Below are 20,813 nucleotides of genomic sequence, written 5' to 3'. Positions count from 1 at the left end.
CACGGCCACAGAGGCCTAGTTGACTTAGCCATCTCCACCTCTTCTTGGAAACTTGATGCAGCTATACTGTTGCTTTGTGCTTTGTCTCTGCAATTTGAGGGTTAATAATATCATAATTCTTGTCTAGAGTAAACTCCTGTACCTAGGGATTTCAAGCTGTTACTGGTAACTGGTCAATCTGGTGGTGAATATTAATTGCTGCAAGGTTGACCAAACCTCTTTGTGGATGGGGTTATCACTTTTTTTTTTTTTTTTTTTTTTTTTTTTTAAGAATGCCAGCTGTTTATATAAACTGATGACAAATGCTCATTAGCAGGAACCTAATATAGTTAAGTCCACTGAGCTGTGGTCCAAAAATTGATCTGTCTTATTTACAGAGGAAAAAATATTTAAAAGTCCATTCCACAGGAAATGTCACATTAAATTGTAATATGTATTCTGAGCTCAAACAGAACTGGCAACAATCCATAATTGGTCATTGAGGCAATCTTTCTAGGGGACTTGACCAGTTTTAAAAGACAAACTCAAAATCACTTCATGGGCATGTACAGCAGTATATTGAGTTTGTTTCCATGAATTGACTTTAGAAAGGACCAGAAGATTTCAACTTAAGGATCCAAACTCCCTCTCTGTATCTAGTTTGCAAAAATTGCTTAATCCAGAAATGCTTCCTGGAAGGAAGAGATTCGGCACTGCATCTTCTTCCCAGGGGCCTTAAGCTTAGGGCTGGGCTGGCTAGCTGGAATCTTCCAAAGCTGAGGCAAAGAAACTTATGGTACAGTTGCTGTCAACTATCTTCTACATAAAACTAGCTGTAGCTCTGACCAATGTGTTTCATGGAAGATGTGTGCACGCACATGAAAAGAAAAATAGAATGGTGTTTCAAAGAACACTGTGTACATATCTGTATACTATGTTGCACATTATTATTATTATTTTTTTTTAATGCCTGCAACTCATTAAAAAAAAAAAAATAGAGAATGTAAATTCTGAGGTATGAGACCTCTAGGGCCGAGGTTCCCACCATTTCAGGGAACACTGACCCATTTTCAGTTTCCAAAGCTTTCACCGATCCCACCCCACCACACACTTTGTAATTTCTGCATGCTATAACAAAAGAAATAATGATATGCGCTCCAGAATCCTTGATTTAATGTATGGAATTCAATCTAAACTGAATATGGAAGGAGGGCAATTTCCAAAGCTATTTGAAAAGTGCCCTCATAATTGAAGGTTGGCTTTCCAGCTGCAAAGGGGAAAGGGAAGCAAGTTCCAAAAAAGGTCCTGGTTGGCAAATTGGAATGGCCTGGCAGAAAATCAGCACTGGTACTTGTAATCCTGCAATCTAATTTTCAAAGGGAAACTGCCCGCAGCGTTTCCCATTTGAAAACTTGGGCTAGCCAGTGCTTTTGTTCCTGCGTATGTTTTACCTGCTCTGAAGCAGGAGCAAAGTACATGTGTGAAAGTATGCACAAGGATTTCAGAATGAACTCTCTGCATGTATTTACTCTTCTCCAACCTAGGCCTGCTCCTTTTTTCCCCTTGCAGGTAAGTCTTCCTGCTGCTCACAGCATAGGTACTCTTGCACTCGGTGGCAGGGAATAGCAATTTTCCAAGGTCCTTTTACATGGATACAGATGTTTACACACATGGTTTTGAAACTTGCCCTCCCTGAAAATTGACACTCCCCCCCCCCCCCCCCCCCACACACACACACACTTTTAGCTTGCTTTTTTGTTATACTTTATTTTCTTTTGTGATTCTTACAAGCACGTACAGATTAAGTCACAAAATTTAAATTTTAGAAAAAGCAAATCAGCCTTTTTTTGTGTGGGTTTTTTTTTTCTTTGATTCCTTCACTGGGTCCCTCTCGGTGCTTTCCCGTAGTGTCTAATCCAGGGTTTTCGGCGTTACCCCCCCCATAGTGGCAGTGCTTTGGTGCCCACTGACAATAGACGCCTGCTGCCTTTGCTTTCGAATTTGCAGCCATTTTGTTTCACCTATCATGGCCATGTCCAGTTTTCACTGGTGCCTGAGGGAAAATATCTATCACTAATCTTCATGAAGTATGTATCCTCTGCCTGGGGGCATTGCATGATGTCCGGGGTTGCCGCATATGCTTCAACTTGACAAGATGGATCAGCTCTTCGGATCGAGGAAACCCGAGCCATCTGCATCAAGGCACCTTTGGAGCCGCACCGATGGACACCACGCCATCAACATCAGCGGGATCGTTGGTTCCGTCGATGCAGCGGGAGGATAGACCACGGTTGATACAGAGGTGTGAGCTTGCAAATCTGTGTTGGTTACTAATAATAAACAGGCCTGAGGAGTTTCTCCAAATTTCCTTATGGGGGTTACGAGCACATTTGTACCCAATGAATCTGAAATTAAAATTAAAATAACATCTGCTGTTCTCAAGCCAATCATTTACAGATGAGGGTCCATAGCAACAGCAGTCTCTATCTGTCAGAGGTCCGATAATGAATATGTCTTGCACATATTTTTTCCTAGGCTTCATTCTCACCAAAGCAAATGAGCACTGCACGTTTTGGACTGCAATCGAGCCTTAGCCTTCTATCTGGAGTGGACAGATGCCCATAGATGGGCCACCCAACTTTTTGTTTCTTTTGATAAGAATAGGATGGGTGTTGCCTTTGCCAGACAATATTCAATTGACTAGCAGGTTGCATCTCCTTCTGTTATGCCCAGGCAGGACTGCATCTTGGGGTCATGTCAAGGCTCATTCATTCTGTCAGAGCCATGGCAGTGTCAGTGGTCCACTTGTAAGCACTTCCCATGCAGAAGATCTGCAAGGCTGTAAATGGAGTTCTTTCCACATATTCACATCACATTACTGTCTGGATAGGGATGGCTGACGTGACAGTAAGTTCGACTAGTCTGTCCTTTGGAACCTGTTTGAGGTGTAGAGGCCAACTCTCCCAACCTAGGGCCCATTGTTTGGGTTCAAGCTGTCTCTCTCTTTGTTACCACAGCACCAGTGTTGTGCCTGTTGGCACCTGGTTAGGTGTCTGTTGTCCCCTTTTGTGTTGGGGAGCAGGCTTTGGCTAGGTATTCACCCATGTGTGAGTTCTACCATCCTGCTTGTCCTCTGAGAAAGTTGAGCTCCTTACTTGTAAGAGGTGTGTTCTCAGAGGACAGCAGGATGTTGGTCCTCATGAAACCTGCTTGCCGCCCCACAGAGTTAGGTTTCTCCTATTTTTTTTTTATTTTTAATCTTAATTCTATGTTACAAGACTGAAAAGGGACCTCGCGTGGATGCATATTTTGTAGGGCATGCTTAGGGTGCCTAGCCAAAGTTCTAGAAATTTTGACATGTTTTCCCCCATCGGGGCTCCATCTGATGTCACCCATGTGTGCGAACTAACCTCCTGCTGTCCTCTGAGAACATCTGTTACAGGTAAGCAACTCTACTTTATCCAAACCTGGCTGTTGTCTTGTCCTCCCTTCTTGATTCTTGGTGGTCATATTTCCTTTCTTCCCTTCTGGACCATGGTGGCCCTCTGTCGTCCTCCTCTCTCCTTCTGTCCAGCATGATTCTTGGGGGTCCTCTCCCCGATAAGCTATCACCCACTCACACCCTTTAACCAGGACAGTCATGGATTCATGTCCCTTCTTTATCCTCAGTTTCTTCGTTCCTGTCTCATTCGTACTCCCTTTTTCCCCTCCATACTATCAATCCCAGTTCTATGTCCTTCTTTCTTCCTTTGAGCCATTCTACTCTCTATTTTGGTACAGATCTTCTCTCTCTCTCTCTCTCTCTCTCTCTCTCTCTCTCCCTCTCCAGTAGTGGGGAAACATTTCACAATGATGTGATACCCCCAACTTTCCTCCATGTACAGCAGAGGTTGAAAAGGTTTAGACAGCTGCAATTGATCATATTCGCATATATACATGGAGGAAAGTTGGGGGTATCACATCATTGTGAAATGTTTCCCCACTACTGGAGAGAGAGAAGATCTGTACCAAAATAGAGTAGAATGGCTCAAAGGAAGAAAGAAGGACATAGAACTGGGATTGACAGTATGGAGGGGAAAAAGGATAGAGGATATCCATATCCATTAGAAGCAAACTACACTACTGCATGTTTAGCGGAGGTGAAGAATAGAGGCATAAATGATAAATCTCACCGCTGCACATGCAGCAGTGTAGTTTGCTTCTAATGGGTGTGAATGGCCCTTCGCTGTCCTTCCTTCTCATCTGTAACTATGTGGGGCTGAACGTTTTGGGGCCATAATCGACTCTATCACTCTCCTAGCCTGTGGCAGCAGCTCAGGTAATCATAGGTAGGCACACCTGGCAGATGATGGTCACATACATAAAACACTGAACACATGACATCATAGGGTTAAATGTAAGCATCCACAGGAATCTCCTCCCTTCCTTCTCATTCTCCCTTTCCCTCCTCTCTCCCCCTCTCCTACTCTTCTTTCCTTCCTCCTCCCCTCCCCCCAACAGTGAGTGCAAAGCAGAAATAGGACATTTCCTTGTACTACTCACTATACAAAAAAGATTCAGACAAGTGGGATTCATCCCCTCTACCAGCAGATGGAGGCAGTGTGCATCAGTAGACTCTCTGCCCAAGCTGAAGGATATGGCGGCTTCTGAAACTTGACAAAAAAATATTGTGAATGGTATTCATATGTCAGATCCCTAATTAGGAAAACAGGAATGAGCATAATCTCTGCTCCCAGTCCTGTTGTGTCATGTTTTGTGGCCCTTAGGTGAAAAGAGAGAATGCTGATGCAATTGCTTCTTTAATCCATCTAGCAATCGATGCTTTTAAGGCCACTTTCCCTCTGCATGTCCCTGCAAGTAATACAAAGAGTCTGAATATGCATCTCCTTACATCCAGAAATCTAAGATCCTTCTTGTGTCCCTGACCTTGGTCCTTTCTGAGCCCCAGTAAAATATCCCCTTAGTTTACATAGAATTCTGACACTTCTTGTAGGAAGGATGGGACTGTCTTCATCAGGACTTCCTCTTTTTGGAAAAAGACAGGTAAGGGTCTCTGCAGGAAGGGACCTGTAACTCTGAGATTCTTCTTGCTGAATATGTGGCTACTAATAGCACAGTCTTTAATGTTAAGTCATTTATGGTAGATCTTTTAAGTAGTTTGAAAAGAGCTTTTTTTGTAAAATTCCTCATGACAAAGTTACTAGTACCATGGTGGTACCAGTAGTCTTACCGGTGATCTAATATGGCCTACTCCCTTCAAGAAGTGAGCCAGATTTGGATGAGATACAAGGAGGACCCCCTGTAACGTGATATAGCTGCTAGCTGTAATGAGTTCACTTCTAGTCTCTTATCCAATCCATCAGGATAGAGGATAATTGTGCCTTTTTTGGAGTCATTCCACTGTTTCTGCTCCATGTCTTGAGGATTTTCCAAATTCTTGCATTCACTATGGAGGTTGACTTCTTTCCATTCAGCAAGATCATTACCTGTTTTGAGTACACTCTTCTGTCAAAATTTCTCCTTTTAAGAGCCATGTGGTAAGACAGAATTGAGCTGGATTTTTAATGGTCACTGGTCCCTGTCATAGTAGACCTTCAGTCTGAGTAAATCTTAGTGGTTCTTGCTGCATGAGCCTTACCAGTTCTGCATATCATGGTGCTACTAAGACGACTAAACCTGGATGATTCACGATTTTTCTCAGAATATTCCCCACCATGGTGGGAACATGGACATTAATGCTTTTCTGGGCCAACTCTGTTAGGGCATCTCTCCCTCTATTTGCTTCGAATGAAGTACTTTGCCTTATTCTTTTGCATTGCCATTAGATTTCAATGAGAGATCCCCCATCTGATCACAATTTGGTTGAAGGCTGCCTCTGCCAGCTCCCATTCTCTTGAGTCCAATCTCTGGCAGCTTAAGAAATCTGCTTTCTGGTTGAGTGCTCTGGCTATGTGTGTAGCTGTAGCTGATATATCTAGGCTGAGGAATGCCTGGAACAGTCTTCCTGTTTCAGCCCCTCAGGAAACACTGCTTCCAGTGGCCCTGGAGCTCTTTGATAGCTGTTCTAACCGGTACCATGTTTGTTTTGGTGTTATCACAGCTCTTGCTACAGTGTGAGGGTGTCCTACCACCTTAGGTGGTGAAGTCATTATCCCTCTCTTCCCCCCCCCCCCTCCTCACTCATACACACACACACACACACCCCGCAGTGCCTGCAGCTCCAGAGTTCCATTCCACAATGTTGTTCACCTCTGCCACCCAGCGCACGATTCATTCCCTCTTAAAAATGCTGCCCTGATGTCTAACCAAGGCATCCCGTCCACTTCCAGTGCCCTAGGCAGCTGCCTATTCCACCTAATGCCACCTGCCAGCCCTGGCTGGCTACAGTAGGGACACGGTGGGCCCCATACCAATTGCATTTCCTCCCATGCTCCTTACCTTACTTCATGTGATGAGTAAGGGGTGGTGCTCCTGGAGCAGCTGGAACTTCTGGCCATGTCACTGTCACAGGCCTCGGATCACTAACTGTTATTGTGGTGGTACTTTTTTTTTTTTTCTTTCCTTTCCCTTTGTGCTGTTTTCCCTCAACTTTTCAAGGGGAAGTGTTGTCTTTTCCACCCTTCAAGGGAAATCTTGTACCCTGATTGCCCTAGGGGGAGGGAAGAACAGTCATCGCAGCCCCCTGCTTGGCCAAGCTCTCCCTGGGGAAAGCAGCCTATTTAGGAGACTTGCCGCAGGAGCCTGCTTCCTCATTTCCTGCTGTTCTGGACTTCATCTGCTATCTGCTGGAGACAGAACTACTGATGCCTTCTCTGCTGCATCAGGCTATATAAGGAGGAACAATACAAAGGTTTGTGCTCTGTCTTCATCTGCTGGTAGGAGATGAATCCCTCTTGTCTGGACTGGTCTGCAGGATGAGGAGGAATAAAAGTTCAATTAAAAATAAATAAATTGCCTTTTATATTTTGTTTTAATTAACTTGATACATTTCTTGACTACCTTTCAAGAGCTAATAGTCTGCTATATTGGTAGTGTCAACGTTTTGCTCATTTGAATTCTGACTTGAAGAAAGTATTTGCACACATTTTTTTTTCTTTGTATTTCTTGCCCCAAATTTAAATCTGGTCTCTAGTACATAGAGTGCGAAATCTTCTCATTCAGTGAATACATGTTCCAGGTAGCAGGGTGTATCTAGATTGTTATATTTCTTTGTTGCATAGACTGGATTGAACTGCTTTGGGGAACAGAAGCTGAACACAGAAGTGTGGAGTTTTTGGTTTTTTTTTTTCCAGTTGTCTTGCCACATGGGCTAGATTAAGGTGTTCTTTGTTTTTACATCAGCATTTTGTCTTTTCCAGATGGCAACACAGTTGTTTGAAGGAAAAGAGCATGCATCCTTGTATCAGAAGTACAGGCTCCCTCCACCTGATGAGATCCTTAAACTGATCTTCTCTTACCTGGAGGAGAAGGTAAGGGAGAATTACAGTAAATCCCTAACAGGAGAGTGGAGGGGCCAACCAGAGTTAGACCTGGATAAACTTGTGACCTTGCTACAGGAATTCATAATCTGTTCCAAGCCATTTAATTAAAATATTGAGGACTATGTGGAAATGCTTATGTACAAGACGTGTCAAAAGGTCAATGGGTTTTATCCACAAATCAGACATGATCTGACAAGGGTGCCAGGTTTGTAAAATGTGATAGTGACCTGCTCCATTATCTCTCAGTCTTCCTTCCTAACCCCTGGGTGGCATGAGGATATTACCTTGCATAGCCTCCTCTCTACTGTTCATTTCCAGTTTGGCTGCATGGCTCATGTAGTTCTGGTAGGTCCTGCAAAGAATAGCATGAGCTCTGTGCAGGTCATTCAGCCAGACTGGAACCACACAGTAGAGCAGCGAAGGGCAGATGAGATTGTGAAGTGCAGTAGTTCCATTTTCTACCTCCTGGCCAGAGGGTGGCAGTGAGAAGAGGAGCAGCAGTGACCAGAGATTGACAAGGTAATGTGAATGAGGACTGGAAATCAGTGTGGGGAGGTAGATTTAGCAGATATGTGGTGGTGGACTATATATATATATATATATTTTTTTTTTTTTCTTCTGCTGGCTCTGTGTGAACCAGTCCTTCTGTGCTGCTTCACCACCTCCTGCAGATCTGAGCCTGCCTCACTAATTATTGGTGGAGCACAGCTTCTACCAGCCCATATTACTTGCTGACTATGAACATGAGAAAATTCTCCCATCTTCTAGTCAAGCAAAATTCTTGTGGAATCTAATTAAAACATGTGGCTATCTTTTATTTAAAACTTATGAGTCATCTATGCTTAACACACTAGATGTACAAAGACATTTACATAAACTTCGATACAGAATAGCTTAAAACAAAAAGAAAATAACTGCCATGTAAACCACCTCAAAGTGCTACATTACTCAAAAGTAGGCCCGTTGAAAGAGAAGGGTCTTCAATAATGATTTTAAAGTCTTAATGCAATGCTTCAGAGAAATCCAGAATGTAAAAGCAACGATGGAGAAAGCACAACTCTAGTTTCTGTGAGCCGTGCATGTTGAAAGGGTATGTCCAGTAAACCTCTTTGAGACATCTCAATGAATGAGTAGGACAGTAAATATTTCCATTTATTAAACTTATTAAACGCCTAACACAAAGGTCTAGGAGATTTACAACATACATACATAATATTAAAACAACAACATGACAAACGTATCAAAAACATAAATCATCAAGTTTCATAGAAACCACAATCTCAACAATATTATGTAAACACATAATACAAATGTAATCAGACAAAGATAAATCCTAAATTATACCTAACAAAAAGGTATAAAAATCTGTCATGGTCATAAATTCTAGAAAATACTAAAGACCAGATGGAGCAGAAAATCTTTCAAAAGCCTCTTAAATTTCTTTACATTGTCCAAAGAATGCAGCTCAAGAGGAATGAGATTCCATAAAGATGGAGCAACAATTGAAAATGATGTCTCTCTTCTATAGAATAGACAAGCTTGCCGCACAGAAGGAATATCGAGCAAGTTTAGTTGAGATGATCTCAAACTCTAGTTGGTTTATAAATACGTAGCAATGCACTTGCCCAGTGAGAACCATCCAGACTGAGAAGCTTAAACATGATCATTACAATTTTTAAATTCAATGCATTCACGCACAGGTAACCAATTCAATTTACAAAGGATTGGTGAAATATGTTCGGTCTGTTTTGTATGAGAAACCAGCCAGGCAGCAGCATAGCTTAATGATATCAATTTAAAGACAATCATGCATATTTTATATTGGGCTCTTTGATAGACAGGGAGCCACTGTAGATCAATGAGAGTAGAATAAATGTGCAATGAGACGTGCGGTTGACTTAATCAGTAATTGCAAAGTTTAAGGGTCACTGCTGGAAGCCCTAGATATACTGCATTGTGATAATCTACCATAGTTAGAATTGAGGCATACTACTATTTTATGCAAAAGTCATCTTTATGAAATTGTTTTAGGCCGCATAGGATTCTTAGCTTATGAAACCCAGCCTTTATAATAGGTTTAACATGATGGTAAAAGGAAAGATTGAGATCAATCCAGATGCCTACATGGAGAAATATGAAAAGACAGGTCATCAATGGTGGAGTTCTAGAATAAGGACCTCTGTACTAATAAAAACTGTCTTAGGGATTTGAGGTTAATTTGTTGTAAAGAGCCATTTCCTGATTGTGCCTATGCAGATTTTTACATCCTTAACTGTAGATCAAGAAGGTCTGATAGATGAAAAATGGTATATCTGTGTATAGTGCTTATCCTTAAGAGATCAGCAAGGATTTTAGATAGAGGCTAAATATAGATGTTTAATAGCCTAGATGATAAAGCTGAGGCCCTTACATTTTTATGTTGGGACCATTGTGTGCACCTATTATTAATTTACCTGTTATGTTCGTTGAGAAAGATATGATTCAGACCATGCCGGGACAGTCTCTGCTATCCCATAATCTTTTAAATGATACTGCAGGTTCTCATGATCCAGTGTGTCAAAAGCTGACTAGATATAAAGGAAAATACAGCTGTTGGTCCCCATTTAGGCCTCTCTGAAGATGCCCAGAAGAGAGACAATCAGTAATTCTTAACTTAAGATTTCCTAAAACCAAACTGATGGGGATCACGTATCTGTTTGTCTTTGACAAAAATCGTTAATTGTCTTAAACACTATGGTTTCAGAAAGTTGTTAAATATCTGATTCCTTCTTACTGGAGAAAGGGTTGCTTAGGACAGTGGATTTTCAACCAGAAACATGAATACCCCCTAGTTTTCAGGATAACCACAATGCATATGGATGAGATTCATTTTGGTTATCCTGAAAACCTGACTAGCTGAGGGGTACTTGGGACTAGGTTGAAAACTACTGGCCTAGGAGATAGGATACATGGGTATGTGTGCACTCGTGTGGAAATCATTCTTGGGTGGGAGTTAGCTACCTCCTTCCTTTTTTTTTTTTTTTTTTTTTTTTTTTTTTTTTTGTGCTCCCCTCTGCTTTTTGTATTTAGTTTTGTGCTCATGTATCTTGTAATGTCAGTAATATCTGGATCTCAGGGAATGATTAATCCACTCCATGGATGTGGATGTACTTAAACTAGTTGTCAACTTCCCAAGTGCAAGTATTATATTTGTGTAACCCTTAGCGAGATTTTAACCTCAAGGGCACACACAATTTTTTATCTTCAGGGAATACTTCGACTAACAAGTTCCAGGGGGGGATCCTTTTGTAATAGGACCCAGAAGACTAAATAATAAATACTTGGCGAGAAGGAGGCAGACCCATTTTTTTTTTCTTCTTTGTTGCTGCAGTCCCATGGATGAGGCCTGGATGACCTGGGGGGCCAATGTTGCCAGGAAAGATGTCTCAGGAGAGAGAGAGAGAGGTGATGGGTAGCTGTGGCAGTTGTAGTGCTGATTGGAGGAGTGCTGCAATGGTTTGGGGCTAAGTGAAGGAGAGGCCAGAGATTGAAAGGTGCCATGCTGAGTGGGGAAGGCAGTGTCACAACATTGCTGAGGCTCAAGCTCTTTTCTGGTGCATCTGCCACGAAGGCCACCACTGCTCATTTCTCTTGCTGCCGCCAGAGATGAGATGAGAAAAACATGGGAGCAATCAGCTAGCTGGCAGCGAATGGAGGTAATTGTGGACACTATATTGCTGCAGGTGGCGGCATCCTCCCGCACCTGAGCTGCTCGTTGGCTGCTGGCCCCGCTGCCTGCTGGGCCCACCCTTACCAATCCTGCTTGCTGCATGCCGATATCACTGCCGTTTGTCTCTGCACCTCCTGACCCGATGTGTGTGGCCACTGATTCCTGCTGAGACCTGTGATTGGTTAAGTGCTCTTTTTTTTTTTCCTTCTGCCACCGACGTGCTTTCTAATTTAGTAATGGGAGAAGTGGCACTGGGGCCTTGGAGAAACTCTGACACTGCAATTCAGGATGGCAGGCCTACTCGAGGACATCGGTGGGATACCCCTCGACTCGCGAGGAGCATTCATTTTTAATTTAAAAAAAAAAAAAAGTAATATTTAAATACAATATGGGAAAAATAAGTGGTGGCCAGGTAAGGAGATCCTGGTAACTTGACCAACCCCACCCCCACCTCCTAACTTCTAGAAACATTTTAAAAATCATTGTGAGCTCTGATGGGGAAACCTGCCTAATTTGGGGTTTAAAACCACTCTAGGACTTCCGGTGATGCCTGCCTACTGAAGTTGCACTTGGAAGAGCTTTGTGAGGTCTGACTTCATTTTGGCAATTTTTGTGTCCTCTGTTGAATTTGTTTTCTAAATCGTGGAAGACTTTGCCATTATAAACACTGATGGTGGTCTGTTAGTTGGAATGTCTGTGAAATACAATGAGATTGGCAAAAAAATTGAAGCTCTTGGAAGGTAATATGGTGTCCGAACTTGAGAGGAATCTCTGATATGATAGATCTGGTACGCAATATTTCAAAGCTGGTATCAGCAAATTTTGGAGGATCTAAATTGCAATCATCTTTAGATGAGATCAAGGAGGGAATGCAGAAGCACTTTGAATCCTTAAATTGTTCTGAGGCTAACTGCTCTCCAAAAAGACCATGCAATGTTACAAGATATGAACTCGGAAGACCAAGAGAACAGAGCATGATGCAATAATCTACGGGTCATTGACTTGCCGGAACAGGTGAAAGATGATTAACTTGAACATATTTTTCCAAGTTTGGCTGCTTGAGGCCTTGGGTTTGTCCATGGAAAATGAACCAGTCATAGTGGAGCATGCCCATCATATTGACCTGGTGTGAGAGAATACACTATGAGCAAGACCGGTCGTAGCTTGCATACTTAATTTTGTCATCAAGGCTGTTTAAATTCAAGCATATCAAAAGAAGAGGATTCTTGAATATGAGGATCAGAAACTGATCCTGTTTTAATGATTTTTCACAAAGTATCTGAAGTGCATAAATAGATGGCGCCAACTTGTTCAGAACTCTACCAGCAGGGGCATTGTCCTTTTCTGTTTCCAGCTACAATAAAATTATTCAATGGACTTGACATAGTAATGTTTAAAACAAAAGAGCAAGTGCAGAAATACTTTGGTAACAGGTCATGCCTGAGTTTAATTTTTTTTTTATTCCTCTTCTCTGACTCTCTTCCACCAGTATTATTTTGTCTTATGTTTTCACTGGTAAGAAACATTAGAATTGATAGAGAAACTGCTGTATTTAATCACTGAGGCTCTACGCATCTCAGTCGGAGAAAGCTGCTGATATTCCTAAGTTCATTATTCAAAAGCTCCTCTGTGGTCTTTCTATAGGAAGATGGATATCTTCATATGAAGATCGTATAATGTTTTGGGAAAAATCAGGAGAGTTCTATGCTGAATACAGTTTATCACCTCTCAGGGAGTTTAAATTTACCGGGTTTTCATTTTTTATGACTTTGCTTGTCAATTTCATTTTGCAAGGGAATGGAAAATTAATCAGTACCAGTTCTGTACACCAGATATGGTTGACTAAGTTTTGTCTCCTCTTTTTCCTCATAAGCTGCTTTGCATTCACCAAACTCTGATATTCATATGAAATTCCAAACTTATCCCTTATTCCAAAGTGTTCGTACTGCTTGGAAATTTTTAAATTCATGGTGGGGATCAGATTATAAAGTCTCTGGCTATTTATCATTTGTTGGAAATCCTGGATTTGAACTGGGCATGCAAACTAGAGTATTTTTAACCTGGAGTAATAAACAGCTTACAAATGTTTCAGACATTTTCTCTAAAGCAGATAATTACATTTTCTCTTTTGAACAATTTCAAAGATACAAATTGCCTGCTTCAAATTTTTATGCCTATTTTCAAGCTTGATATTTCTTTATAGTTTGTGCCAGAAACAACATCTTTTTGAAGTTACATCAATACATTCTGTGTTTTGGGGGTTGGCAAAAGTAGGAATAAAACTTCTTACTGGTACAAATTAAGACTGGAGAAGTCATCTCTAGAAGTACAGTGACCAAATTAACTAATCAATGGTTTATTGAATTGGGGACTAAGGTAACCAGTGACCAATTTAAAGATTTTAAAGAAATGAAGGTGACAGTCAATACTAAACTGCAGGAACTACAATTCAGTATTCTGCATAGAAGCTATTGCACTGTGACAAAACTTTATCAGATGGGCTTGTTATCCTTCCCTCAATGCATGAAATGTGTGATCTCCCAGGCCAATTTGATTCATAGCTTCCTATTATGGCTTAAGAGTATTTTCTTTCTGGTCTGCGGTACTAGATAAAATAAGTCATAATTGAGTGGCTACCATTCCTGGGGGAAGTATTACTGTTGGCTGATGTCACTTGTGCTATTTCTATACCTCAAGGTTAAAACAAATTTGCACAAATGTTGGCTAAATAAGTAATATTAGATAAATACCTAATTATCCCCTATCTTAGTGTGGATCAACCAAATGAGAGAATGGAAATCCATTGAAGATTTAGATGCCAAGAGGTAGATTTTAAAAAGATTACAGGCAGCAAAACTGGGAGATATGCACAAGTTGCATGGATTTTAAAAGATCCACAGCCATGCACGTACCTCCTGGTACACAGATAAAGGATTTTTGGAAAAGGGGTGGGCTGGTACTGTAGCATGCAGTCAGTTAAGCACACTAACACGTGCCGGGATCCCGCTACCATGTAACTTGCTTCTGCTACGGGCTGCCTGTAAGTAGGAAAAAAGAGTAGTAGCAGGGTTTTAAGGGTCGGAGTTAGTAGGGTAAAAGGGAGGCTAGCTAGGGAGTTTAGGAAGTCCTTTTGTTTACTGGGGCGAACTGGGAGGGAACTAGGAGAAAGGTCTATTGCGTCACCACACACATCTACTAAAATTTGCCTCCACTTGTGCGCTCGAGACAGCATTCGCACTCACATAGATATAAAATTGTGCATATGTGAGCATCAGGTAGCCGATTTTAAAACATGAATGTTATGAAATTGGTTAGTGCACACGTGTAACTTTGAAAATTACCGCTAAAATTGGGGCATAGAGTTGAATGCACACGTATTAGCCTGGGAACAGTCCATGGAACTTACAACTTTTATAAATGATGAAGCTTGGGTGAGAAGTACATCCTGAAGATGGATGAAAGGTGTGTCAATGATTCTGTCTTGTACTGTTAAAGCAATTTTGTTCATAAATATACAAAATAGTAATGCACAGTGAAACTTATCTTTAATGTGATCATTCTTGTGTATCATATTCTTGTGCATTACTATAATAAATATACTTTAAAAAAAAAAAAACTAAAAAAAAACTAAATCCTCCTAAAAGCAGGGAATTTCAGTGATGGGCACCAGAGAAGACGCCTGAGACTTCAACCTAGGTAGCATTTAAAAGATGGGAACAGAGAATTTTAAATATCTACTATCAGCTGTAAAATGTCTTCTTTAAGAAGAAAAGACCTACATAATTGTCCCAGTCTTATAAAAACTATTTTGATAATGTTGGGGGGGGGGGGGGGGGGGGGGGACATGTCTGGACATCTGTAGTGAGAACAAAATTAATATTTTAAGACCAGGGTTAGTGTCCAATCACCTCTAATCAATAGGTGGGCCAAAACATCCCAGAAAACCCTGCAGTCTTAGAAATTCCAAAGCCATATCTGGGGATTCATGATCACGACTTCGCTAGCAACTGGTAAACAGGTCAGAGTAGCAATACTAGAACAATTAAAAGCACTAATCCATTATAAAATATCAGACATTGCTGGACTAAATTAAAATAGAAAAATTCTAGAAATTTAATTTAGGTGCCCCAAGGATTTGAACAAGCTGACCAGTGCTAATTGAAGAAAAACCAAGCTTATATATTAAAAGCCTGATGACATGGTGCCGGGATCTTGGAAAATCAGTTTAGTTTCATCAGAGGAGAGGCTGAACTTCACCGGAGCAGAAGCGCTGTCATAGTGCTCTGTTCAAAAGGCCTAAAAAGGGATAAACAAATTAAATAAAATTAGAGGGGGGGGAAGGAGAACAATGACTTACATATAATTGGGAGTGAATGAAATAGTACACTGTATCCAGTACAGGAAAGGACAGGATAGTTACTATTAATTCTAATGCTGCAATGCAGAAACATTTAGTGGCATAATTTAAGCTAGTGGAAAGGCTGAAAGTGTATGCTGGAGAGAAATATCCAACTTGTTCAGGGGACAAAACAATATTAATATATAGACATAAACTATCTTCCACTGGGTTTGAGAGAATGCATACCTAAAGATTAATTTAAGAGAGTATAGTATATCTCATATATGGATATTCTATTAGTCATATAAATGGAATTTCCAATCCACGATCCAGATGGCGTATATTATTTGAATCATGTAACCGAAAACTTATTGGCACCTACTAGCTAATTTATAATCCTAACCAGACTTATTTATGTGCCTATCTGTAAACTGTTGTGATGGTATACTACTAAACGACGGTATAGAAAAGTTTTTAAATAAATGTCTCCTGATAGCTACAAAACACAGCCGCGTGCATATTAACAGGCACACGCAGAAAGGAACACATCACACCCATTCTCAAACAACTTCACTGGCTCCCTATCTCCTCAAGAATACAATTCAAGACTCTTACCCTCATTCACAAAGCCATACACAATCCAAATATGCTCTGGTTCACAGACACGCTGCATATCCGTCCCACTAGAACGCCATACGTAGCAACTATACACACACTCTCTCGCTCCAAAACTTTCAACTCACAGCCACCAAACAACGCTCTCTCTCATTAGCTGGACCTTCCTTGTGGAACCCAATGCCTACCCAGCTACGCCTTGAGACTTGCCCAAAGAAATTCAGACAAACTTAAGACTTGGCTATTCACACATGCCTATGCTTAACATCCTCACCGCTCCCCCCTCCTCCTAGTCCTCTCCCACATATTTGCATTGAATGCACCGCTTATCCCCCACCTCGCTTTATCCCCCCCTTCTCCTTTTCACCCCTCGCTCCTCTGCTGTATATCTACTCCCATCCTCCTAATGCCGCCGCTCCTTGTCCCCTCCCCTCGCTCCCCCCTTGTACATTGATCGTATATAATTTTGTTGTCATGTATCTAATCTTGTTTTTTGCATTTATTTTCTGTTCACAAATTCCTTTGTCTATCCCTACCCCTTCCCCCCCCCCCCCCCCCCCCCCCGCCACCTTCCCTAGTTCTCATATCAGTTACATTGTAAAGCCACTTTGGCTGAATTCTCGTTGTAGGGAAACAGACGTGATGGTTTTTCTTAACGAATGTCGGTATATAAAAAACTATAAATAAATAAATCTTCTGGAAATTCCCCTTGATGTATGTATTTCCTTGTTTTCACATGGACCTTTGTAATTGATTTTGCAACACCTGTTGGATTCAATTCATTTATAGGCATGAACAGTTTTATATTGGGTATTGTGCAGACTGGTAAAATCCCTTTTTATTAAGTCCATCATTTAGCTATGTATAATGTCACCCTACTCTGAATGCTTGAGTAGCAAAATGGCCCTGGTTGCAGGCAGTGATGGACATACCTTGGCTGCATGCATGCAGTGTTAATTTTGTTCTTCAATGTATTGCATGAGCACTTTAGACAGGAAGTAGTAAGAATGTTCCTGATTAGAAAAAGGGTAAGAGTAAGCTTAAGGCATTTTTAATTATTCATAAGGACAGGATATGATGGAGCAAGTTAAAGTTCCTGGTTACTGTATCTTCATTTATTTAATACCCGCTCAGTAATTTGAGAATAAATTGGGTTATTTTTCTCCATGTTTTTAAAAAGTTCTTTGAGCCAGTCTGGTGGCTCAGTGGGGTTGATTCCCAGATCAAATCTTGTGTGCCCCAGGTTGACTGGAGCTGGGGATGCTGCGGAGGCAGCTTTCATAGCCTCTGACCAGTAAGGGGAAGAAATCAGACATTGTTATGGATGACGTCTAATGATTTTGAGTCCATGATACAGGGTTCTGGAAGGATCCCTGGTTCATAGTTCCCTGTCTCAGGATCGTTGCTATAATGACCAGAGTAGGAACAATGGGAGGGAGAGTATTCAAATAGGGGAAAAAATACCTGGGTGGTTGTGAGTGAAGACGCATGGGACTAGGATACCAGCACTGGGTTTTGATTTGAGCTGGAAGGGGAAAAAAAAAAGGAATTTACGGGCCAAAATAATTCTAGAGTAAAACACTTTTTTTTTTTTTTTTTTTTAAATTTAAAAAAAAAAAATCTTCGATGTGAAATGAGGACATTACATTTTCTATTGCAATTTAATTTTTAACTGTTCTGTGGAAATCTGATTAGTTGTTAGGTACTAGTTAATTTATTTCTGCATTAATTCATTTTTTGATGTATATCTTATTTTACTGAATTATATCAATAACTACTCCATAATTGCATAATATGATAAATTTTGATGTGAGTGACCTGTCTGTCTTCTTGGCTACATCTTTCTTGCACAGAAAGGGAAGCCCTTTGGCCTGGCAGTGGATATTGGCTGTGGGACAGGACAGAGCACTCGTGCTCTGGCACCGCATTTTGAGCGAGTGGTAGGAACTGACATAAGTAAAGCTCAAATCGAAGAGGCCAAACAAGCTTCATGTACAGCAAACACTTCCTACTGGTAAGGGGCTGCTTTCCAAATGGATTTATTAAATTATCAGCCAGAGACAATATCAGGTGATTGAGAACAGTCTGAACTACTCCTGTTTCTCTTGGAGAAATTATAACTGCACATCTATATATGTAATACCAGGACTAGATCTGCTTGACCTTGATGACCTGGGGCTATTTTGTTACCTTTATATTCCACCTCTATTCAGTAACACTGGTATAGAAATTTTTGGAAGTAGTCTGCTTCAGCAATGATATTGATGTTGACTTTCTGAATTCACATATGACAAACAAGCTGATTTTGGCTACTGTTTCCATAATATTTAAGTTTTTACCTTTTACATCTGTCATTTCCATAGTGCGTAAGTAGAATTTTAATCATAAATTGTAAACTTGGGCCTTTTTGATTATTTATAGTTGCATAACATTTCACCTGTCCTATTTATGTAACACTTTTAAACATTAAATAAGTAAAAGGATTATATAAATAACATTTACTGTGAAACAAAAGGCTAAAATCTATTGTGTGTGTATAGTTTAGTCCTTTTTTAGTGTCTACTCTGCTCTTCTTGGCTTGTCTCTCTTCTATTCATTAAATGGAACGTCTCTTGTCACTGTCCAGCAATAGTCTGTAAGCATTGATGGGCTTCATTTGCTCTGATACAGTTTTTCCATTGCTGCAATGTCCTGTGAAATCACTTTGCTTTTGCTCATCACTCGATGTTCCACAGTTTTTAGTGGGAAAAAGTCTAGATGAGAGTCAAAAAAAATGTCTTTAGTGACATGTTGCAGCCATCTTTAAAGATGGCGCTGGGCAGCCAGTGCTCCTACCATGTGACAGGGGCCGGCCAATGGCACGGATACCCTGTCACATGGTAAGGGCAAAGGGCCATCGGCGCCATCTTTATGATTGGCAGCCAACGGCCGAGAACGGGAGATCGCTCCCGGAACCACCACTAGAGCACCAGGTAATTTAAAAATGTTTTTGGGGGATTGTGAGGGTGAGAGAAGCTAAGGGGTCATCTTTAAAGGGTTGAGTGGGCTTTTTTTAATCGGGCCATCTGCGCCATTTTTGAGTGGCAGCCAAAATGGCGCCGATGGCCCGAGAGCGGAAGATCGGTCCCCGCGCCCCCATTGGACCACCAGGTACTCGTAAAAGGTTTTGGGGGGGTTCGGGGGGGTGGGGGAAGGTAAGGGATTAGTTTTATAGGGTCGGGGTGGGTTTAGGGGTTGTTTTGGTGTGCCAGTTTTCCCGCCCTCCCCCCAAATAACTCCCGATAGTGGACACTAACGGGAGTAACTATTTTTCACGATACAATAGAAATTTTCACGATTTATCGCACACTGTACCAATTTTTGACAATTTAAAAAATATCGGACAATTTTTTTAAATCGTCAAAGATTCACATCCCTAGAAGGCATCTATGATCCTGTTCAGACAGAAATCAATCAAACACTGACAAATGGCACTATATGATTTATAGAGCTGATCTAAACCAACTTGTTAAGCAGAGTGATATAAACTGAGTTATGAATGCATTATCCATTCATATGTATGACACAATATGAGCTTCAGATTGCAGCATTCATTGTTGTGCCCAAAAAGCAAATTCTATCCAAACCCAGTCATAGATTTACTCATATATTTAATCAAAGATGATTAATAGTCATTCTAGTTTAATCTGAGATCCTTTCCCTTAACTCACTTTGACTGGGAATTGCAGAGTATAAGGTCATATGTACTGACCTAGTGGTGTATCATGAAAACTAAAGCCAATCAATTTTAAGCATTTTCATTCTCTGTGGTCCAGATTTAGTAAAGTTGGACTATGTTCATTTCAGAAGCATTTTGGCTGTAGACCAGTGTAATAGACATGGGCTTGCAATGAATTTAAAATCCTAAAGTGAATTTAAAATTCCTAAAGTGAGGGTCTCAGTATTCTAGTACTTAATGGTGAGACCTTTTTTATTGGACTAATTATACAAGTCTTGGCTAGTCTGACAGCCATTTAAAATCTTTCAGTTCTGTCATGAAAAAATTGGCATGCAGAGGTGCCATCCTGGTGACATAGCAGTATCCTTAATCTATGATGTTGTATTGAAGCTGAAATAGTTGTGTGTCATGTATAGATCTTTTCATGGCAGAACTAGAAGCAATATTTTTGAATGGATTTAGACTGTCTTTCAAATACTTCTGCTATATTTGATGATATTTGGATGAGACTCAAAACAGTTTCACAATTCTTCTAATGTTTTCCATAATTCAATCAGGTTAAAAATGGATGGCTCCACAGAAAGTTAACATTTTGGATACCACAGTTCCAATGGACAGTGGCCATCTACAAACATCTGTATACTGAAATCCGGTTGGCAGTTATAGCCATTACCACAATTCCAGCTTCTACCCATCATATACATAAAAGTCCATTATACAGAGCCAAGTCGCACTGTATCGCCATATATGTTCTGACCCAAAACACAAGGACAGACCTCTCAAAGTCCTGACTGAATCCTTTAAAGATAGGCCACAACACCAGAATAGTCTCAGGAAGAAAATGCCTGGTCTCTTTCCTCGCTTAAGTGAGCTTGGCAGATTCAGAGTCTCTAATCCTTTTATTAAGAGAACACAGATTTTGATGGTGTGTATAGCCTTAAGATGGCGCATAAACAAGGTGTTTTGGTATTA

General features: G+C 40.8%; 1 protein-coding gene across 2 annotated transcripts in view; it reads left to right on the top strand.

Annotated features, from left to right (window-relative positions):
• LOC115081982 (putative methyltransferase DDB_G0268948) overlaps window positions 1-20,813 on the top strand; it is a 58,683-nt gene that overhangs the window by 14,861 nt on the left and 23,009 nt on the right. For both annotated transcript variants that reach the window (XM_029586222.1, XM_029586221.1), the window contains exons 2-3: window positions 7,338-7,448; window positions 17,977-18,137. In XM_029586222.1, coding sequence (XP_029442082.1) covers window positions 7,338-7,448; window positions 17,977-18,137 — 272 coding nt within the window. The remainder of the gene's footprint in view (window positions 1-7,337; window positions 7,449-17,976; window positions 18,138-20,813) is intronic.

The sequence above is a fragment of the Rhinatrema bivittatum genome, unplaced genomic scaffold, assembly GCF_901001135.1.
Source record: "Rhinatrema bivittatum unplaced genomic scaffold, aRhiBiv1.1, whole genome shotgun sequence".
Lineage (NCBI taxonomy): Eukaryota > Metazoa > Chordata > Amphibia > Gymnophiona > Rhinatrematidae > Rhinatrema > Rhinatrema bivittatum.
Note: the sequence above shows the minus strand (reverse complement) of the source record. Positions and strands in the feature narration are given on the sequence as shown.